The sequence below is a fragment of the Scheffersomyces amazonensis genome (assembly GCF_036850825.1).
Source record: "Scheffersomyces amazonensis strain UFMG-HMD-26.3 chromosome Unknown RJT21scaffold_1, whole genome shotgun sequence".
Lineage (NCBI taxonomy): Eukaryota > Fungi > Ascomycota > Pichiomycetes > Serinales > Debaryomycetaceae > Scheffersomyces > Scheffersomyces amazonensis.
Window position 1 is genome coordinate 2,756,435 of NW_027042741.1, and position 22,967 is coordinate 2,779,401.

Here is a 22,967-nt window from a genome sequence, read left to right on the forward strand (position 1 = left end):
TTAAGATGAATTAAGGAAAATTTTGTATGCCATATCGGGCCCCGTGATTTCTGGTCACGCGCACAGCCATATAAGTAAGTGAGTAAGAAATAGTTTCTATATATGTGTCTAATCTATACAATGGTACAGTCACCTAATCCAAAACCATACATAACTTTCTCTACATGTTTTCGAATTATGGGCCAATCCTCCCGTCGTTGTACAAATTCGTAAATCTCTTCTTGTCCGAAAATCCCATTAAATTTAGAAAGATCACTAACTAATTTCCCAATAGCTTTAGAATCATCACCACTGATTAAGTACACATTGCCTAATTTCTTTAAAGCTTCATAGAATGGTAAAACCATCCTCTTATTGGTTTTAATATGAGAATTTATAAATTCATAATAGAGGTTTAAGTCCGAAATCAACCTAGTAGCTCCCGTCACGGAGATAGTACTTTTCTTTAATGTTTTAACAATGATTTGAAAGAATCGTTCGGCAATTTCTTGATGGAATACTTCTATCACTGACTTGTCTGCACTATCGACTATTAATCCCATATTATAGTCCAATACATCTATTGCCTTTTGAGCTGCGTCTGTCGGGCCAAAGGATGAAGCCTCATTAGGTGGAGGATTATACTCAGCACTGACTAATTTTGTTTTAAATATTACATCGATTTCATTCACTAAGACTTCTAACCCGATATTGAGTCCATCCGCAACATACTTATCTACTAACCCTTCTAATTTCTTTTTGTTCTGAAGGGATGGATTCAATATCGAGTTCTCATTCTTAATGATATGTCGATTAAGCATTTCTTCTTTATAGAAAATATCAATCATTTGAATGATTAAATCAGCCATAGTAATCATATCACAGAATAGGACTAATGGTTCAACAAATGTTTCGTTATGTGACTCTGTATATGTTGGAGAATTCGGATTATATGTCTGTAAGTATTGAAGAGCCTTATCAAACCCAGGACGTAAATGACCCTGACCAATATCTTCAATTACATCTATAAAGATATCTTGCATAGCCGCAAAGATATCATTTCTTAATGAGGCTATAGAATAATATTGGAATTTCAAGAGTCTATGAAGGGTAGTCTTAGCATCATTAAGTGTCTCTAGAACAAGTTCTGGACTAAAGCTTTTAGTAAGAGATTTAATATTCTCGGAAAGGATCTTGGCTTTGGCCTGTATTTCTGAATAATTATCTTCATCATCCTTTTTGGACTTTTCCAGCAGATTACTAATGATAAACACCTTCTTAAAACTAGTCAAGAAATCATTCTTGGTCTCGGCTTTAACCATCTTTAAGATATTTTGAGATGTCTCCTTTTCTCGTTTCGATATAGAATCTTTCCATTCAGTTATTTTATTGGATGTAGCAGTCTTGAATGTCAGAATCACTTCTCGAATATACTCAGCAATAATTGATTCAAACATCATATCAAGTAATTCCTTAACGAGTTGCTTATATGGTTCTCCAATATTAAGTGAATCACTCAATTGAGGTATCATATCTGATGTCATTCGTTCATACAAATCAGGTATAAGACTAATATAGAGTCCTCTCAGTTTCAGATTCTCAATCAATGTAAGCATAAGTTCTGTCATTTGATTAGATATTAATTCTTCACATACTTTATACATTATTGGTACTGATTGAGGAAAGATCATATCTATAACATTTGATTGATGATTGAAAGCTTCAGCTATATCACTCACTAGCTGATCAAATGCCACCGAATCGATTTCTGCTATTCCCAATTTATTATCTTTATAGTATTTATTAGGATCAAACGATTCAAGATTGAATACATCACTTTCCTCTCGATCAAAGATACTCTTTTGTAAGAAAAAGTCAATTAAAGTTTGATCACTCTTAAGCATAATAAGAATCAATACAAATCTTCTTGCCTTATCATAATCCTGTAAATCATAATGAATTTCAAGTTCTCGAAGTAAAGCATTTTCAAATATTTCAAATAATGAATTGACCTTCTCTTCTACTAGACGACTTGAAGCTTCTATATAATCAATCTTATTAAAAGTAAGAATATTCGTAAGAATCTTAGCTTGATCCTCTGGAGTTTGGAAATCCTTAAATATTTGAAGTTTATCAAATGGTTTATTACTTAATAAATCACTATAATATGGCCATATACTATTATGAATCTTTAATACTTGTAATTTGGCTAATTTAGCGGATTTAAATACACTATCTAAACATAATAAGGGACTTTCTAATTGTTTTAAAGCCAATTCAGTATTGACTTCATTTTTAGAACTTGCTTTATCCCAAACATCCATACTTTTAAGTTTCGATATCCATAGTTTAGGATTTTTGACGGCTCGGTAAGTATTCTTCAGTACTTGAGAAAATGATACTAAATCTGGTATAGGTAGATACTTAGCGATATTCTCGGCCACCGGTATAGGAATTACCGATGCATTATATACATCAATGTCTGCGTTCCATATAACGTTAGACATTTGGTGGTGGTGGTGGTGGTAGTGCTAATAGTGAATAGTGAATAGTGAATAGTGGAGTTAGTGATACTTTGCGGTAAAATGCGGTTGTGAATTTTTCACCGCTAACTATTCACTAAGCTACTGTACGCTAACCACCACCACTACTACCACCACCAAAACTCCCCTAATTTGTATGTGGACTCATATATGGCGAAGACCTTATGGATCGCTAGTACGAACCACTACGCTACGACGAACTCAACCGTTTCATAATTGTCTGTGGGTAAGCAAAGCATATTTTGATGAGAACTCATCGAGTATCAAGACAAGAGTTAAAAATATATTCTACAACTACATTAAGGAACAGGCAGAAGTATTGGTGGGTCCTGATTCTTCATTGTCCGATACTGCCAATGAGTCAGTGAATAAGTTCTTCCAACAAAATCCTGCTATAGCTCATCGAGTTAATACTGCGTTAGATATTGATAATAAATTATTTACTATCCTATCATGTAAAGCAGAAATGGTACCGAGTTCAGTATATATGTATTTCTATAATAGACTAGAAACACCACCATCGAATACTATTAAGGAATTATTATTACTGAGATTAGTATACCATGAAGACTATACAAATTGTTGGAAAATCTGTCAAGAGACTGATACAACTCTTACGGAATTTGAAGACTTTATAGATATATGTTCAAGAGTATTTGAAGATAAATGTGATATGTATTATGGTCCCTATAAGTTATTATTCTCATTAATAGACGATATCATTAATCTGACACTTCGAAAGCATATCATCGATGTGATATGCTTTAAGTTTGGCATATCTAAATTGACTATCCAACAGGTATTGGAAATACGTACTAATCTACAAAGTGTTAGTACCAAAATTCAATTGGAACAGGTATATTTGGAATCCAATCAACCTCATCAGTACCCAATAGTTTTGGTATTAGTATTACGTAAATTAATCCAAGTATCGGAGACTATAGAGGATATAGATGAGAGTCCGATATTACAATCTATTCATCAACATATAAATACACTACTAAGTAGACAGGGGACTATGAGTAGTCTTATTGAAACCGAACCAACCAATTCACAATTAATGAACCATCTCCTTCAGGTGCTTATTCAAACGCCTCATAAATCATGGAGATTCAATCACAAGGATATCGTTCAACTCCTTGAGATATTTCCTTCATCATTGTACTCTACCGTGTACGACATTTGCATACAACTGACAAAACAATTAGATCCCCAAGCATTGAATACCATAACTAAAGGATTACTTGAACTGGAGAATATACCTGCAATTTATGATATATTATATAGACACAATGGTTCACTTAGTATAGCCAACATCTCGCAAGGATTACGAATGATAATGACATATAGTAAGCAACAAGGCTTTACATTAATAGAAGCATTTACAAGTCAATTAAGTGAAGAAACTTATAATACCGTTATGGAAGAATTCATATTAACCAAACTCAATTTCTCTACAGATGAATTAGAAACACTTTGTTTAATACTTAATAGACAACAGTCAAAAAGAAGTATGGGTAATTTACTTCGAGTTATACATCAATATGGCATAGATCCAACACAAATCCTTGAACTCTATGAGAAATTGATTACTAATAAACGTATCGTATCATCTAAAATACTATTGGAAATCAATCGATCAATGGTTCTTCGATATAATAGTATAAATACCGAATTGAATAGTAAATGTTTTGCTAAATTAATCGATATAACATTCCCCATAGCAATTCCTGAAGAAAGACTTGCAAATAGAGGTACAGGACATAAATTATCATCTCCATTACGGAAACGATTAGCAGTTTTTCATAATACTATGAGAGCTATAGGACAAACGATTGCATTAACTAATCTAGATGATATTGATACACATATCCGATTAATTGTCAATAGTATTGCAACTGATGACACATACCTCAAGTATACTCCATTACAACAAAAATTTATACTAGACAATTATATTGATGAAGTAATGAAATTTCTTAGTAAAACCAAACTTAATCAATGTGAAGAAATAATCCCCATGATTCGACAATTATCTAAGATACTGAAAGAAGTGGCAGATCCTCTTAGAAAATGGATGTTTAAAATTATTGTCCTTGATGATCCTCTCAAATGTATTAAATTACTTCGAGTATTTGAAAATAATAAGAGAATCATTTCTAATCTGATTCCCGCCATAATTTCAGGAATTCTTACTAATACAAAATATAATAATGATCAAAAGATATATATATTAAAAGAGTTTTTCAATACGATAGAAGTGTTGGGGTATAGACATCGAGTTCGATATTCTACGGGAGTAGAATTGGTTAAATTATTTCAAAAATATCAATTATCACCTGAATCAATCGAATGGTTTAATGACATTTCAAACAAACATAGTAATTTAAGACAAGTTAAATTGAAGTATAACTATATATCCTAATCTGTTAAAGGTTTCTTGTATATATTTGTTTTCAGACATGAATAGAAGGTTTAGTTTCTTCTCTTGGATCTCATTCTTCTATTAGTGAACTAAATGTAGACGTTAGTAATTCTCTTCAATAATATTAATGACTTCAAAATATACTTACCCAAACTCTGACTTGTAAGTTTGATATTCCACATTTCTTCGCAATTAGCTCCCTATCTTTTCTATTCGGAAATGGTTGTGCTTCAAATGCCTTTTGGAGGAATTCTCGAGTTGTACGGCTCAAGATACAACGTCTTCTCTTAACATTCATGAAATTATTCTTTATAGATATAATTTGTTCCTCATCGAAACTGTCATTTCTTTTGTTAGAAACTGTAATTACAGCTTTGGTGAGGTGAAAATCGTCAGCAGTGTCAATGAAAGTGGCGATGCTTTCAGATGTTTTGAGACTCTCCTTCTTCAAAGTATCATACAAATTTCTAATACAGAATGAATACTCTCCTCCACCATTTCCCACTTGGCTTGCATACTAAATTAATTGTTAATATTTCCATTGATGGAGTTATCTAAAACACTTGAACTTACTTTAATCATGCGATCAGCTGATTCTTCGAACACATTACCACTTGTGCTTCGCTCAGAAGAGTCTACACCTATTTGTTCACTCAGCTCAGAGCTATCTCTTGTAAGAAGATCTAAAAGAAGAAGATCTTCAAGCAAACGACTACAAGAGGCCAATTCAGAATCCATGTTATCAATCTGTATGATTTAGGCAATTCTATAGATGGCAAATTACCAAATGTGGTCTTTCTGTTTGACGAACCCTTGCTACTCAATATTTTTCTCCACTAGATTACGAATTAGGAATAAGATAATATTCTGTTTTGTGTTACTGATCACTTTTTAGTGAATGCAATGCGAGATAATTTTCTGCATTGTCAAAATCCGATTAGGAAATTTTCCTCGAGGAATATTTATTTTGAAACATAGCAAATCTTCGTGGTTACCTATATAAATTTCTACATGCATTGAGATATGAAAACATCTTCTGTTAGGGTTCCTGGTCTTCTATTTAATGGATACTGTCTAAGACGGAGTAGTCGCCTTAAATTTCTGAGCTTAGTTCTTGATTGCTGTAACAGCTTATACTTGACTCGGAATTTTTTGGATGGAGAAGTCTCGGGTTCTAGTTCAGGATCTTTCAAATAATTATAGGAACAAAGTCCCGGATATGCAGTTTTTATACTCAAAGTCTTGACCGGTGCTTCTTGTAGTACGGCTCTGAACTTCTGTGAGAAACAGAAAGAATCAATTGTTGAGATATACTCATAGTAATCTTTGTATAATGTGTTACCATCTTGCCACATCTATTAGAAAAAAGTTAGTATGGGTTTGAAATCACTTGCAATGCTTATATTAATACATACAATAGACGACACTTTTGAAATAAACTTGTAATCTCCAGAAGACAACGAAAGGAAACCTGAGACTATGCTTCTTAAAATAAGAAATGGGTTTCTGGTTCGATAAATATCGGATTCATCATTTGAGCTTTCATCAACTTCACTGAACTCATAAACTTCTGGGATACCCTCATTGAAACCACTTGTTTCATATAATGGGAATGATTCTTGGTCCATTATATCTCTGACTGTCTCGATTACTCTCGGTCTGTTGGTCCTTTGAAACTGAAACGTATATAAACCCTCGACAGTCATGTCAATCAAACCTATATTTTTATATTCTCTATGGCTGTATTAAATTGAAGAAAGTAAATCTTGTTCGAAATTCTTGTTTCATACCATCTTGAAATTCTATATCAACTAATTGCAAAAATATTTTTTAACGCACTCATAATTACGAGAAAGAAATTTTTTGAACTTGCGTTTTCAACAATGGCCCTAAATTATATATTTCTTAACTATAAATACCTTGTGTTATCATTTGGAATTGATCATAAAGACGAGTGTACATACTTCCAAAACTTTTTCCTATTAATATGTTTTCTACAAAATCGTCCGATTCAGAGTCATTGAGGTGAAGTTGAAACCTTTGCTTAAGTAGAATACTAGTGTTTTCCCCATTCTTGAAGCATGGTAAACTGGAATCTTTTTGCATCAATTCAACTAAACTGATAATTTGATCACTTTCATTTCTCAAAGAACTGAAGCACTTCTTACATAAAGATACAAACTTCTGATAAGGTGCACCCTGAGCACCGCCTAACAAATCGACATATTCTGTTGTTAACTTGAATGGTGCAGCTTCAAATCCGACACTTCCTGGCGAATTTGAAAGAAGAAAACCAAAGTCAATATGAATTATGTGCCCCTCATCATCCAACATTATATTCCCATTATGTCTATCTTTTATTTGAAGAATATAGCATATAATTGAATATGCTGCCAAACTTCTTGCAAAATTATCTTGAGCTTGTTTGTACCTTTGAGAATCCGATGAACCAAACAATTTCTTGAAATAATCCTGAAGTGTAAATATTCTACCTTTCAAGTTTTCACCATTGGCAATTGAAAGTTCAGTCAATGACTTTTTCACTGAATGGATTGAAATTGCATTTGTAATTGTCTCGACTAAGCCGGAGTTGGCGCTAGTTATCAATATCTTCATTTTTCTTGTCCAGGCTCCAATATCATTCGACTTCCAAATATTGGAAATCATTGAAATTAACTGACAAGCAAAAGCTTCCTGTGGAAGGTCATCTCCATTCTTAGCGATAACAGAGCATAGATCCCAATTCTGGTGGTGGCCAAATGAACTAGACTTTCTTATTCGTTGTTTTTTCGTATTCCAATCTTCGCCAAGTTTAAAATCATTTTCCAACTTACGTTCACCAGCATCTGGATTGTCTCCCTTTAATTGATTTAACTTGGCATAGTCTATAGAATCGAATTGATCTTGTAAGGAAATCATTGATTGTACAATTCGATTTTTGATTGCAATAAATTCAGGAGAATTTGATTGACCTGAATTCTCTAATTGCTGTAGCATGACCGAAGCAATACGCATTTGATCGGCCAAAGCCTTGGTGTTCAAATCGCTGGAAGTATTAATAATTGGAATAATTTCATCTCTGATTTCATTGCTACTACTAGGAGATTCCATGTACCAATTATTTGGCAATCCTGCATCATGCAGCATGGGCAACTCCCCTAAATCGGTCTCCGCCTGTTCAATAGCATGGTTAAATGAAGAACCATTGTCAACTTCTCTGTGTGTCGTAGTGTTAACCAAGTCTGTGCCCAATTTGGAGGAATGAAAATCTGACTTGTTAGTTAAAATATTCTGGTTGTGTTCTGAAAAGGGATTAAAGTCCATTTCATCACTAAGATATTCTATTAGAAGTAAAAAGGGCACCCTTTCGGCAGAGTTAAGAACACATGCTTCGCTTACACTCAATCTCAAGATTTTATGATATTTCTTATTTTTGTTACTTGTTATAGGAAGTAACTGTGGAATGTCTATTTCAGCTGGAAGAATGGTTTCATTTATAATAGAGAGCTCTGCTCTAAGAGCAGAAAGGCGCGCTTCCTTAGGGACTTGAGATAATCTTACTGAGATATTTTGCAATGCTAAAGCAAATTCAGTTTCTTTCTTCGCGTAGTTCACACGAAGCTTTCTCAATAACTCTTGATATGAGGGAATTTTATGCTTCGAATTCTGTGATAAACTTCTAGTAGGTACATCACCTAGTGATAATCTGGCAAAGCTTAAGGAAGACTCAGATTCAAGGAATGACATGTAGGGTGGTGATTCCAACTTGGAAAGATCCGGTAAAGAATGTGTATTTAATATATACCCATCATCTTGGCTTAGTTCCCTGATTTCATTAACCATATGGTTGTTCATATTTTTCAAACTTTTTTTAGATTTGATAATAGTGTTGATTTTGAATTTATTTTCTATATCCTCCATGCTTGTTCGACCCTTTAATGTACTCATTGAATCACTAGTGGAGTCTCTTCTCAAATCTAAAGAAATTTTTTCTTCTTCATCAGTTGTATATGTCTCTGAATCATCTGATTGAATATTCAAACTCCTTTTTGAAGGTATCCGTGGTACCGATGCCGAGCGATGATGGTTCAAATATACATTTCTTTTCATGGTTCGATCTTCTTCATCTGACAAAGCTCCAATTTCGCCGGATACTCTTGAGTTTTTCATTGTCAAATTTTTTGTAAGAGTTTTTTGAAAATTTGCTAACTTGAATACAAAGGATTTTTCCTGTCGTCCTTGAGATCTTATCAAGGGTTCGATATATTCATTGAGTCGAGGAAACCCAACAGAAGAACCAACAGTAGCACATAAAACCAACGCAGGCATAAGATTCTCTCTGAAGTCAGATGGCTTGGACGATCGAACATCGGCATTAAATAAAATATTCTGTAATTTATTTATGAATTTTCGAACAGTTTGAAATTGATATGATTCAGGATCATTTCTCAATTCAAATATGGATGCCTGTAAGTACCAAAAGCAAATGAGCCCAAAATGTGGAAATTTTTCACTATATTCCAACAAAAAGTCTTCAAGAGCCATAGAATCAGTTTCAATGGCAACTAATAGTTGAACAAATTGGGGAATGCAAAATTCTAGATCGTCATATGTGAATAGACGAATCCTTCGCATCAAAGCGTGGTTGATTCCTATGTTATCATTGTGTTTTCTTAAATAGTCCAAGCACTCAAAAACAGTTAAATTATTTGAATGAATCACCTCTACAAGAGATTCCGTATTTAATGATGTCATGCTTAATGACACTAATGTAAGAGCTAAGAAGCAATTGTTGAAAGTGAAAACTTCGTTGTTACTCTGAATGTCTGCAGATGTGCAGGATTGGTATCCTGTATGTAAAAATCAACAAGCGTATTAATTTATAAAATATGTATCTGAACAAAAACTAAAAACTGTATATAAATAGATAATCTAGAAGCTTAGCTTTCTCCTCCTTTCTTGAAAGCTGGTATATGAAACTTGTCATTAAATTCTTGGCCAGGTAATATTGGGGCCGTGTCCAACACTGCATTAGTGAGGTCATCAGCACTGGAGTCTAAGTTAAACTTCTTGTAAATAATATATTCGAGATCAGCAATATCTTTTTCATGATCTCCAATTGCTCTAAACAATTTGGGATGGAATTCTACACCGTCTTCAATTCTCTTTTTGGCCCTCTCTCTTTGGTCATTCTCTACTTTAAATTTCTCTTCAGTAGCTAATGTATGATCTCTCTTAGCTAAAGCTTTAATAGTTGGTCCCCATAACTTACGAGACTCATAGTCAAATTGCTCTGCTGTTGGCCTCACTTTGGGTTTAACTGTAATTGCCTTAGCAGTATCAAATAATACTGTCTTTTTACCAGTTGCTGAATCTCTGATGTACATTTCTTCGTTCCACTTGCCACTAATTTGAAACAATTCCTCTTGAGTTTTGGAGTTTTTAATTTTCCCTTCAATTGCATCGTAAGTTCCACTTATAAAACCTTTCGTTTTGAATTCAATGTCTGCTTCGAAGCCGGTTTTTGCACACTTAAGATACATGTGATCACCCAATTCCATTCTCATCTTACCAAAAAGAATACCTCTGCAGTATACATTTGGCTGATTCATAATATATACCTCATCTGCATGTTCTCCCAATGTAACATGGCCCCATCCTTCCATGATAGCAGCTGATGAGTTTCCCAAGAATCTAGACTTTGGTACTACTACTCCATCAACTCGTATCTTCAGTTCGGGAACTAAATAAAAATATGAAGACTTCGGAGGATGGTGTGATGTCTGCTCCGCAAGATAGTATGCTGTGTTTCCAGAGGGCAAATTGTCCCAATAACATGTAAATATCTCTCCTAAAACAGGATTTAAAGGTTTTTTTACGGCCTTCGGTGAAATGTGCCAACTTGCTAAATACCACTTCAAAATAGTTACAAATCTTTTAAGATCGTCTTCCGTTTTGTTAGCTTCTAATAAAATATCAGGAATTTGAAAGAAGTTTGTTATTCTTTCCAACATTGACTTCTTCTCTAATATAAAAGTTGGAAGCGTGATCTTAGACAAATCCATTCCCGGTCTCAATTGAGCAATAATACCCATTAGTATTGACTGGCCCTCATTGTCAACCTCATCAATATCATCTGTATTTTCTGATAATTGATGTTGATTTCCAGAAGGTACATCTACATCACTTCCTCCTTTTATCTTCAATTTGTCAAGTCTTGAAGTTAATCCCATTGCTAATGAACAACCTCTGTAGATTCTATTAGAGCTCCTAAAGGAAAAAATTCAATTTAGGGGATATCAAAATTACTCCTCATAGAGTAGGTGCGTGTGAAATATCCACAGTGCCTTATTTAATAAAAGTCCCTTACTTCTATAATTTAAATAAATACCTTTAACAGGATATTCACTCTCTCATAAACTCCAAAGATCGTACCGTCAAGTTAAAGCTAACATTTGCTTATCTTATTACCTTCAGCCACGATGTTATAATAATATCCGGGTAACTTCGCTCTATATAAAATTTCTTTAAAACAAGAGCTGTTCTAAATATTAGAAATAAGCCCAACTTTAAGTAGCATATGAGTACCACAGTATACGGAGTGACACCTCCAATATCTGTTGCCAACCCAAGTCCCAAGGAGAATGAATTGAACGACCTTTTGATTAAGGAATTGAAACAGAAGGGCTCATTTGAGAGTGAGGCAGCTACCAGGAAGAGGGTTGAAGTGTTAACTCTTTTTCAAAAGCTTGCCGAAGAATTTGTTTATAGAGTATCTCTTAAAAAGAATATGTCAGAAGGAATGGCTAGAGATTCAGGGGGTAAAATTTTTACTTTTGGTTCTTATAGATTAGGTGTTTACGGACCAGGATCTGATATTGATACCTTGGTCGTCGTCCCAAAACATGTAACAAGAAATGACTTCTTCGAAGTGTTTGTTGAGTTGTTAAAGGGTAGACCAGAATTAGAAGAGATGGCACCTGTTCCGGATGCCTTTGTTCCTATTATTAAAATTGAGTTTAATGGAATATCTATAGATTTAATATTTGCAAGGCTAGATATAACGAAGGTTCCCAAAGATTTGTCATTAGACGACAAGAATTTATTAAGAAATATAGATGAGAAGGATTTAAGGGCTTTAAATGGTACTAGAGTCACTGATGAAATTTTGACATTGGTTCCCAAACCCACGGTTTTCAAACATGCCTTGAGGTGTATAAAAATGTGGGCACAACAGAGAGCCATATATGCGAACGTTTACGGTTTCCCTGGTGGTGTTGCATGGGCAATGTTAGTGGCCCGTATATGCCAATTGTATCCGAATGCTGTCAGTGCTGTTATAGTTGAGAAATTCTTCCAAATATATGCACAATGGAGTTGGCCTCAGCCGGTGTTACTAAAGCAGATAGAAGATGGACCCTTACAAGTAAGAGTATGGAATCCAAGGTTGTATGCTCTTGATAGGCTGCATAGGATGCCTGTTATTACACCAGCCTATCCATCAATGTGTGCTACTCACAATATTACGGCTTCTACCCAGAAGATTATCTTGGAAGAATTTGGAAGAGGAATAGATATAATGAATGGGATAAATTTGGGGCAGAAGAAGTGGTCCGATTTGTTTGAAAGACATGACTTCTTCTACAAATATAAATTTTATTTGTGTATAGTTGCAGCTACTAACGGCTCGAGTGAAGAGCACTTGAAATATAGCGGTATGGTGGAGAGTAAGTTAAGATTATTGGTGCAAAAATTGGAAGTTGTTGAAGGAGTCGAGTTGGCTCATCCTTATATAAAAGCTTTTGATGATCAATACTTTTGTGATAGCGAAGCTCAACGGCAGGAGGTATTAGAGTCTTATGGAACTCATCGAGGAGATGCAGTAACTAAAGATATACTCAAAGTCAAGGATGCCTCCGCACAGACCGAGTCTTTCGAAGTCCATTTGACCAAATTATTTATTGGATTAAAATTGGATTTACTGAAGAGTGGTGAGAGGAAGTTAGATATCCAGTACCCCTGCTCAGAATTTTTCAACATTTGCAAAAGTTGGGCAGATTTTGACTCTAAATTGCATCAGATACAAATTAAGAATGTTAAATTGCATGACCTTCCAGATGACGTATATATAGAGGGTGAAGCAAGGCCGGTGAAAACTTCAAAAAGAAAAAGATCTGAATCAAAAAATGAAAATAAAAAGAGACCGAAGAGTGTTGGCCCGGTTGCTGCTGTTGTAAGTGGTTAGTGAAGTTAGATCAACTAAGAAAATTTTGTGCATTATTTAATTTAAGTAAACTGTATATCAAACTTCACATATAGATAACTTATTTATGATTTCATGTCTATTAAATAAACTATTTCTATGGTTTTAGGTAAAATAAAAGATTTCGCAAATTTTCGTCGCAAAATGGGACAAAATTTAATAAGAAGTGTGCATTTAATAACTAATTTAAACTAAGTAATTCCAGATTTTCTTATATAAAGGTATTAATTTATTAGCGTCCTCTTCTTCCTTTTCTTCTTGGATAAGAATATCAATATCAACAATTCTTCTACCAGAATCTAAATCAACATCTTTTAAATCTTTGAAAATTTTCCAATTTCTTGTAATAATTTTATGACCTAAATAGAAAACAATTAAGAATATAACTGCTAAATAATTTTGAAAGAAACTAGTTACATCTGCTTTATTATGATTTCCAGGTGGGAATAATGAAACATAAAAGACTAATGCTAAAACCACAAATAAAAAGCCCATAGAATAAATAGATGCATATATTCCTCCAAATGCTTGATAAGTAACTTCTTCTAAAGATCTACCTTGAGTTTTAAGTGCCAATCTATATCTAACATGACATAAAGAAATATTAAACCATGTAAAAATAGTAGCTAATCCACAAACACTTAAAAGCCAAGCAAATACTAATCCTTCATTTTCATAACCAGAAAGGAAACAAAGTAATCCAAATAATGCTGAAAGTGCAATTCCTCCTAATGGTCTACCTTTCTTATCAACATATGCCATCCATTTTGGTCCTAAACCTTGAGCTCCTAATGATTGAATAGTACGTGAACATCCATAAACAGCAGAATTACCGACGGAAACAACAGAAATTAAAATACAAGCATTGAATATAGCTGGTAAAACTTTAATACCTCCCAATCTCATAGCAACCACAAATGGTGAAATAGACATATCAGTTGAAGCTCCTAAAAGATCTGGTGAATTATATGGTACTATTAATCCTACAAGCATAAGGGATAAGAAATAAAATAAGAATAATCTCCAAAATACTTGTCTAATAGCTTTAGGTAAAACTTTTCTTGGATTTTTAACTTCAGCACTGGCCAATCCAACCATTTCAGAACCTGCTAATGAATATGCTGCTGTTACAAATACAGATGCTACACCTTGGAAACCATTTGAAAAGGCTCCAGGGTGATGAAAGTTTTTACCACCAATAAATTCATGGTTTGGACCTCCACCGCAAACTAACACAATACCTAAGATAATAAATCCTATGATGGCAATAACTTTGATGATACTTAAAATGAATTCTGTTTCTCCATATCCTTTAACACCAAAGAGATTAATTCCAACAATGAATAAATAAAATAATATTACCCAAGCAACTGGATCAATGGTATTGTTATAATATTTTACACACATAGATGCTGCAACTAATTCTAAGGGAAAGACAACTAACCACATTAATGCATAATTCCAACCTACAGCAAAACCCCAAGATTCGTCAACGAATCTAGTGGCATATTGTGAAAAGGCACCATTAACAGGATATTGAACACATAATTCACCTAATGCATGAATAACACAAAAGACCATTGTACCAACTAACCCCCACCCGATTAAAAGAGCAGCTGGACCACCAGTTCTAAGAGCAGAACCAGATCCTACAAATAATCCTGTTCCAATACTACCACCGATAGCAATCATTTGAATATGTTTACCTTTAAGTTTTCTTAATAAATCACCTTTAGCAGTAGCATCTTCTAAATCCCCATTACTTTGAGAATCACTATTAACTACTACTTCACTGGGTTTAAACGAATCTTTGAATCTTGCCCATGTTGAAGATTTTTCTTGAATAGAGGCTAAAGAGCTAGTTGATTCTGTATTATCAACATGAATACGAGAATCAGATTTATCTGGAGTTGACAGCATCTCGATAATTGCTTAATTTCTACAAGAAAAAGAGTAACGGTAACTGTATTTCTTGTGGAGAATTCGACTAATTTATGTTTCTGAGATGTAACCTGAACAGGTATGACTATGTGTAAAAATCTGCAGTCCCGGTTTCGCAGCATTTTAAGCTTTCGCAAACGGCAAAAGCAAATAATCTGCAAGGCATTTTGAAAAACTAAATATGTTCATAGTGTGGTCCGTTTAAAATGGTTGGCTAATACGAGGGTTGGATAAGCATTTAGTCATCTAGATAATGATATATACTTTATAGTCATTATCAATATAAGGTGAGTTAATCATTATCAGAAATTACCCTCGGTTTGAGTAGTGTGGCTAGCCATTTAACGGATTAGCGGGTGTTAACAAATAAGTAATTTCGCCTATAAAAAAAGTTTTCTGTATATTTTATGGGTTTTAAAGTAAATATTTGACAAGGTAAAAGAAACGTGAAGTAAGTGGAGAACAAGAACTTAATCTTTAATGGAGATGAAGGTGCATTATCTGAAGTTTGACATATAAATACGAAGATAAGCCTTGTATGGGGTCTAAAGTTATGGGCACGGCTGGTCCCCCAGAGTTAAACCAATGAAAGCGCGCGACTTTCGCTTAAAAGCGCATATTCCCGGTAAATAACGCTAAATCAGCCCCACGGGTTTAATAAGTTAAAGTTCTACAAAATTACAGTTAAGATGCAGTCAGTTGCAACCATTACTGGGTGTTTAAGGTATCATAGTACAGTATTGAGTTACAGTTTCAGTTATGACAGAAGTTGCAACAGTAGAAGTAATACTAGTGGAAGTAAATATAATTACAGTTACAGTTACAGTTACAGTTTATGACAGTATTATCGAAGTTATAATAGTTTCTTACAACATTATAGCAATAAATTATTACAGTTGTAGTATTGGCCCATATCTTAAACTCTTGTAGATGAATGATTTAACGGAATACAGTAATTAATTAGTACCGCATTTACTAATTTCGGATTCATAGGGACCGAATATACCACATCAACATTGTTCACAGGATAGAACCCTCCCGCCAATTCATTCCTTTATCTAAAGTGAAAAGCTTAATATGCAACCAATACCAAGAATTGTAAAAATGTTACAGTTGCTAAGAATTTCATTAATCAACTTAATTATTTGTATGCTATTCGCACGTGACTTTTTCCTTTCTTGCTTAGTAACTGCGGAAGAACTTAACCCCAAAATTTTGTCAAGCATGAATTGAGCGAACATCCACCACAGTCCAAAGAACTACATCTAAATATAAGAGTAGTACTGGGTAAAACATTATGACATATAATAATATCAACACTCAACAACAGGTTTCCGGCTTCTGGGAACCTCAGGGTAATAATTATGATGACTTATATCCGGGATTAGAATTAAACCAAGAGAATGTCACGTTATTTAACAATACGCAATACCAATCAGCAGGTCACCCACAACAACACCAACAACAACAACAATATGGAAGTTTATTCAAAGATACTGATAACTCTCAGACTCAGTATACAGTTTCACCTGAATCAAATAATTTAAAGTATGACTCGGATCTGCTTAATCATAATAGTGTTTTTGATACTCATCTCGCTCATGATGGGAACCCCCACAGCAGTGATGATTCATCTCCACTTGGAAAAAATCAAATTCCATCACCTGAAACTCTGTCTAGTACTGGAGGTATTGATGTATCCAATAGTAAAAAGCTGAAGTCCAAAAGACAGTTATTGGATGAACAAGATGCTATACTTATTGCTCGAGACGATTCAGAATTAACTGAAGAAGAATTACAATTAAAGAGAAAGGCTCAAAATAGAGCTGCTCAACGAGCATTCAGAGAACGTAAAGAAACCAAATTAAAGGAATTGGAAGCCAAATTATTACAAAGTGAAGAAGAACGTCAACAATTAATGGAACAGTTGGATCTTATAAGAAAACAAAATATATCGATTCAAACTGAAAATGAAGTATTACGTTCTAATAAAGGTAGTACAACTGATTATTCTAAAACTGAAACAAATGGAAATAAATTTAGTTTCCCACAAACTCAATCAGATTTCATAGAAGCTTTAGTAACAGATAAACATCAAATTTATCCTAATAGTATTAATAAAGTTTATAATAATCCAGAAGAATCAAGTGAAAAGATTTTAGCTATTGGTGCAGTATGGGATTATTTACAAATTAAAGCTGAAGAAAAAGATATTGATCTTCATAATCTTGATATTAATACAATTATGAATAAATTAAGAGGTCATGAAAAATGTCATGGATTTGGACCTGCATACTCTTTAGAATTAGTTCAAAGAGTATTTGAAGAATCTTATGGTGGTTAAATTATTTTCTCAATTCCTCCATTTATGCTCATTAGCATGTGTATTTTAGAGTCTTTTCATGTTCATTTACTTCATTATAACTCCGGTTAATGGTTTTTTTTATCGTTTATTGTGTTTTCATACCTCTTTTCCCTTCCTTACTTAGTTTCTTTACTTTCTTTTTATCTGATGTAACTTTTCATCTCTACTGGGTTAATTGTTTGCTTGAATTTGCAAACAATTTCAATTTATTTACTACTATTAAATCTGCTATAGTGTAAATAAACATTTAATTCTATAACTATAAGTATAAATATAATTAGTTTACTGAAGTGATGTCGTGCGACATTTCTCCGAATATTCTAGAATTTACCGACTGAAAAATTCCACTCACTATATCATTAGCGAACATTACCTAAAAAGCTCACTAACAAGAATTAACAATTCTCCATAAACTCTCAGTAACTTGTCGGTAAAATTATCAGAAACTAATTATATAATTATATTCTAGTGAAGAATTACCAGTATAAATAAATCCACCACTATTTATAATCATGTCTACCACTGCTGACGAATTTAAAGCTCAAGGAAATAAACATTTCTCCGCTAAAGAATTTCCTCAAGCCATTGAATTTTTCACCAAGGCCATTGAAGCTTCAGAAGTTCCAAATCATGTATTATATTCCAATCGTTCAGGATCTTATGCGTCATTAAAGAACTTTAAGAATGCATTAGAAGATGCTGAAGAATGTGTAAAAATCAATGGATCATGGGCTAAAGGTTATAATCGTGTTGGAGCTGCTCAATTTGGATTAGGTAATCTTGAAGATGCTAAGAAAGCATATGAAAAGGCCCTTGAATTAGATGCAAATAATGCTATGGCAAAGGAAGGAATTAAGAGTGTTGAAAATGCCATTCAATCAAGAAATGCTAAACCAGATTTAGGTTTAGGTAGTATGTTTTCTGATCCAAATCTTATTACTAATTTAAGAAATAATCCAAAGACTAGTGAATTTATGAAAGATCCTGCTTTAGTACAAAAACTTGTGAATTTCCAAACTAATCCTCAAGGAGCTAATCCAACTGAATTCTTGTCTGATCCAAGATTAATGCAAATTATGGGAGTATTAATGGGTATTGATTTAAATATGCCTGATCCAGATATTCCAGCACCTGCTGGAGCCAAAATTCCAAAACCAGAAGAAACAGCTAAAGCACCAGAATCAAAATCAGAATCAGAACCAACACCAAAAGAAACTACTAAAGCACCAGAACCAACTGTAGATCCAGAAGCTGATCCAGAAGATGTTGTTATGGAAGAACCAGAAGCAGAAGAATCAGTTGACAATAAGGCTAAGGCAGATGAAGCTAAGGCTCAAGGTAATACTTTATATAAACAAAGAAAATTCGACGAAGCCATTAAAGCTTATGATGAAGCCTGGAATTTACATAAGGATATAACTTATTTAAATAATCGTGCAGCTGCTGAATTTGAAAAGGGAGATTATGATGCGGCAATTAAAACTTGTGAACAAGCCATTGATCAAGGTAGAGAATTAAGAGCTGATTATAAGATTGTTGCTAAATCGTTTGCTAGATTAGGTAATACTTATTTAAAGAAGGGAGATTTACAAAGTGCCGTTAAGAATTTTGATAAATCATTAACTGAACATAGAACTCCAGATGTATTAAATAAATTAAGATCAACTCAAAGAGAAATTAAAATTAATGAAGCTAATGCTTATGTTGATCCTGAAAAGGCAGAAGCAGCAAGATTAGAAGGTAAAGAATATTTTAGTAAAGGAGATTGGCCAAATGCCGTTAAAGCATATACTGAAATGATTAAACGAGCACCTGAAGATGCTAGAGGTTATTCTAATAGAGCTGCTGCATTAGCTAAATTATTATCATTCCCAGATGCAGTAGATGATTGTAATAAAGCCATTGAAAAGGATCCAACCTTTATTAGAGCCTATATTAGAAAGGCTAATGCTCAATTAGCATTAAAGGAATATTCTCATGTTATGGAAACTTTAACTGAAGCTAGAGAAAAGAATTTATCATTAGGTGAAGGTAAAAATGTTAATGAAATTGATCAATTATATAATAAAGCTGCTTCACAAAGATTTCAAGCCATTGAAGGTGAATCACCAGAAGAAACTATGGAAAGAGTATCAAGAGATCCTGAAATTGTTCAAATCTTACAAGATCCAGTTATGCAAGGTATATTAGGACAAGCTAGAGAAAATCCTGCTGCTTTACAAGATCATATGAGAAATCCTGAAGTTAGTAAGAAGATTAATATGTTAATTGCTGCTGGAGTTATTCGTACTAGATAAATAACCAAATCAGACATTTACTAGTCACTAGTAATTAGTAAATAAATATATATATATATACCTATTATATACCAGAATTATTATCAAAGAAGAAATTCGGTAAACTATTCATTTGGGAATAAAACATTGTAGATAAATTATCATCATTTAAGTAATCCATGAGTGCTTCTGAATTAGGAGTTATAGCCGAATTAACACCAGCATTTGCATTTGCACCACCAAATACTGATGGATTCGGTCCAACACCAGGAGTGGTAGAAACCCCTGGATTATAAGGAATATGAGATGGTTGACGAATAGCTGATTGAGGAGATTGATTTACAGGAATATCATTAGGATGAAGAATATTTGATAAGGCCGGATTATAACTTGGCGATAAAGCATAAGGACTATTACGGAATGGAACTTGATTACTATGACCATGATTCGATTGACCTGCTTTAATTGTAGAATCATTATGAGAATTAGTGGTAGATATACTACTACTACTAGAACCTGGATCATTAATATTATTGGAAAATGGTGAAGCACCAAAGATATAAGCTAATTTTGATGAAAGAGCTAATTTACCTTCAAATAATTCCGGATACGATTTCTTCACACTATCTAAATGATCCTTTAATATGGGATTTGTATCAGCAAGATTTATATTGGTCTTTGATTCATAAAATTTAAGTACCATTCTTAATACTACTTTAACAATTAAACTAAGTAAGACTTCTTTACCAGCTAATGAATGATAGATGGCTCCCTTATGTTCACTAGTTGCACTATCACCAAAGAAATTCATTGAACAATCAATTAATAATTGTATATCATCAAAAGTTTCGGTTATACTTGGATGATTCATAATGGCTGCTGATAATGTTAGAAATGCAGCAATGGGAAAGAATGAAAACCAACTAAAGAATGATATACTTAATTTACCCTTATTTAATTGTCTTACAAGAATTATAATAGTTCTTGCAGAATCTAATGAGATATTTCTAAATTTTTGGGATTGAATATCTTCAGTAGATGTTAATACCATTGAAGGTAATCTATTCATAAGCATTAAATGTAAAAAGAATGTTAATTGTAATCCAAGAATACTTTCCTTTTCTGCTCGGGTTAATTCATCAGGAATTGTAGTAAATTGAGGATCATTATAAAATATTGGTTTAGCATATTCAGCAACCATATCAGATATATCAAACATATCTTGATTTAAAGAATCTAAAGTTTTTGATAATGGTCTTGTACCTTCAGATAATGCTGTAGCAGAAAATAAATCATTATATGATTTTGATCTTATTTTAGTTATCATTAATAAATAAAAATAAAAGAATGATGGATGATTATTGGCTTTCAGTATACTTATAATTTGTCTAATTATTGGGAAATTTGGATTAATTGAAGGTTTTAATAGATCATTCTCTTTACATTTATCAATATTTAATCGACAAAATGCTTCTAAATCTTCATCTTTATTGGTAGTTACATCTTTATCATTAATTAATGGAGGTTTACCACTTCTAAAACAAATTTCCATATCAAAATATTGACAATATAACCAAATAGTTCTTCTTAATTCTTGATCTTCTAAACTTAATCCTTCATAAGTTTCACATCGATGTAATCCAATTTCTTGAGCAAATCTTACGGCTACTGATGTTAATATATAATTAGCATGACTAGTTAACCAATTTCCTTCAATATAAATTACTAATAATAATAATCCTTGAACCGTTTCTAATCCTTCACTTATAACGGAAATTCGATGATAATAATAAATACAATTATCAAGTAAATTATTAATTAATCCATAAATTTGATCTGTAGTTAATGATCGAGCTGCATCTTCATTACCTTTATTTTTAGCCCGAGTATCTTGAGCAATTGTATCTTCATCAATTTTTGCTGATATACATAATAATAATACTACTGTCATAATAAGAAATTCAGATAATTTAAATTTCCGTCTTTTAGATACATCAGGTTGATTAAAATTATTATAATAATCATCAAATAATTCTCGAGCATAAGGGGCTCGACATAAATTACTTAACATAGTAATATCAGTATAATAAGTATCAAATAATGCCATGACAATGGCTTTATCAGGTAATGGTCTTTCAAGTAATTTTTTACGACCTTTTGCATCAACAATTGGTGGATCAATAAATTTTAATGTAAATGGTTTTAATTTATTATAAAATACTAATGGTAAATTTTTTATTGGAGTTATAACATCAGGAGCGGCCGTACCTAAATGAGCTTCAATCCAATCTAATGATTTTTGAGAAAATATACTCATTATTGAATGAGTTCCAAAGAATTGTTCGAATTTTAAAGTTTTTAATATTCCCTTATTGGGTCTTAATGGATCATTAGCATGAAGATCTTCACTTTTCTTAGGATCACTACCTCCATCCAGCCCTTCATCAGAAGATTCGGCTGATTGTGGACTATCAGAAGCAGTTAAATCATCATCTTCTTCATCTTCATCTTCATCATCATCATCATCATCATCTTCTCCGTCTTCTTCATTTCCATTGCCATTTCCATTTCCGTTTCCATTATTTAGGTAATCATGTGACAGTGACTGTGACTGGGAATGAGGTTTAACATGAATCAGACTCTTATTTCCATGATCTCCTGGCTTATAATTTACCGAGACAGGCGTTTGAGTTATTTCATCTAACTTATCAGTAAGTCGGATAATGACACTTTCTAAAGTAGAAAGTCGATTATCCAATACTTCAATGGTTTTACTATTGGAAACTCTCTTTGTAGGACCTTTAACTTTTTGAATCAGACGCTTTGGAGCAGGAGGCGGTTTCTTCTTCTGTGGTCTTTCTTTATATATACAATTACTTTCATTTGATGATTGAGAACAGTTCCCACAGGGGAATTTACCATCACATTTAATCTTCTTCCGACGACATGTATCACAGGCCACTCTTATTCTCTTCTTTGAATGATCATTACTTTCATTATTAGTTGATTCCGATCCTCCATTATGAGTAAAATTCATCTCGGCCGAGTTCAAATTACTTTGAGACATACTGGCCAGTGTGGGTCGGTTATTACTATTTCCACCATTTAGAATACTCATAATAGGCTATTAACAAATGACTGCGAATAACTAACTAGTTTATAGGAAGTACTGCAA

The 22,967-nt window shown here is 33.2% G+C and overlaps 11 protein-coding genes across 11 annotated transcripts; 4 read left to right on the forward strand and 7 right to left on the reverse strand. All coding sequences in view use genetic code 12, as the record gives it.

The window, feature by feature from the left end:
- Position 1: 1 nt before the first annotated feature.
- Positions 2–2,541, reverse strand: RCY1 (Rcy1p). Its single transcript, XM_064883504.1, has one exon. It carries the CDS (start codon positions 2,484–2,486, stop codon positions 114–116), a length of 2,373 nt encoding a protein of 790 aa, XP_064741608.1. The 5' UTR covers positions 2,487–2,541; the 3' UTR covers positions 2–113.
- A 62-nt stretch (positions 2,542–2,603) lies between these two features.
- Positions 2,604–5,086, forward strand: RJT21DRAFT_16049 (uncharacterized protein). The gene has a single exon (XM_064883516.1). The coding sequence runs from the start codon at positions 2,659–2,661 to the stop codon at positions 4,945–4,947; it is 2,289 nt and encodes a 762-aa protein (XP_064741609.1). The 5' UTR covers positions 2,604–2,658; the 3' UTR covers positions 4,948–5,086.
- MTLA1 (Mtla1p) lies at positions 4,844–5,819 on the reverse strand. The gene is made up of 3 exons (XM_064883515.1): positions 5,521–5,819; positions 5,096–5,464; positions 4,844–5,036 (listed from the first exon to the last, which is right to left on the reverse strand). Exons 1-3 carry the CDS (start codon positions 5,683–5,685, stop codon positions 4,998–5,000), a joined length of 573 nt encoding a protein of 190 aa, XP_064741610.1. The 5' UTR covers positions 5,686–5,819; the 3' UTR covers positions 4,844–4,997.
- MTLA2 (Mtla2p) lies at positions 5,820–6,752 on the reverse strand. Its single transcript, XM_064883514.1, has 2 exons — positions 6,363–6,752; positions 5,820–6,302 (listed from the first exon to the last, which is right to left on the reverse strand). The coding sequence occupies exons 1-2, from the start codon at positions 6,651–6,653 to the stop codon at positions 5,955–5,957; spliced, it is 639 nt and encodes a 212-aa protein (XP_064741611.1). The 5' UTR covers positions 6,654–6,752; the 3' UTR covers positions 5,820–5,954.
- Positions 6,578–9,768, reverse strand: PIKA (1-phosphatidylinositol 4-kinase). Its single transcript, XM_064883508.1, has one exon. It carries the CDS (start codon positions 9,700–9,702, stop codon positions 6,853–6,855), a length of 2,850 nt encoding a protein of 949 aa, XP_064741612.1. The 5' UTR covers positions 9,703–9,768; the 3' UTR covers positions 6,578–6,852.
- Positions 9,769–9,802: 34 nt separating this feature from the next.
- OBPA (oxysterol-binding protein related protein) lies at positions 9,803–11,517 on the reverse strand. Its single transcript, XM_064880888.1, has one exon. It carries the CDS (start codon positions 11,178–11,180, stop codon positions 9,888–9,890), a length of 1,293 nt encoding a protein of 430 aa, XP_064741613.1. The 5' UTR covers positions 11,181–11,517; the 3' UTR covers positions 9,803–9,887.
- PAP1 (polynucleotide adenylyltransferase) lies at positions 11,502–13,364 on the forward strand. Its single transcript, XM_064880889.1, has one exon. It carries the CDS (start codon positions 11,528–11,530, stop codon positions 13,190–13,192), a length of 1,665 nt encoding a protein of 554 aa, XP_064741614.1. The 5' UTR covers positions 11,502–11,527; the 3' UTR covers positions 13,193–13,364.
- Positions 13,365–15,314, reverse strand: HIP1 (Hip1p). The gene has a single exon (XM_064883304.1). The coding sequence runs from the start codon at positions 15,128–15,130 to the stop codon at positions 13,397–13,399; it is 1,734 nt and encodes a 577-aa protein (XP_064741615.1). The 5' UTR covers positions 15,131–15,314; the 3' UTR covers positions 13,365–13,396.
- A 1,134-nt stretch (positions 15,315–16,448) lies between these two features.
- Positions 16,449–17,495, forward strand: FCR3 (Fcr3p; the record flags this gene model as incomplete). Its single annotated transcript, XM_064880048.1, has 1 exon — positions 16,449–17,495. One exon carries the CDS (start codon positions 16,449–16,451, stop codon positions 17,493–17,495), a length of 1,047 nt encoding a protein of 348 aa, XP_064741616.1.
- Positions 17,496–17,761: 266 nt separating this feature from the next.
- STI1 (Hsp90 cochaperone) lies at positions 17,762–19,845 on the forward strand. The gene has a single exon (XM_064883513.1). It carries the CDS (start codon positions 18,029–18,031, stop codon positions 19,811–19,813), a length of 1,785 nt encoding a protein of 594 aa, XP_064741617.1. The 5' UTR covers positions 17,762–18,028; the 3' UTR covers positions 19,814–19,845.
- Positions 19,846–19,877: 32 nt separating this feature from the next.
- Positions 19,878–22,859, reverse strand: RJT21DRAFT_4816 (Zn(II)2Cys6 transcription factor; the record flags this gene model as incomplete). The annotated part of the gene is made up of 1 exon (XM_064884747.1): positions 19,878–22,859. The coding sequence occupies one exon, from the start codon at positions 22,857–22,859 to the stop codon at positions 19,878–19,880; it is 2,982 nt and encodes a 993-aa protein (XP_064741618.1).
- Between the last annotated feature and the right edge of the window lie 108 nt (positions 22,860–22,967).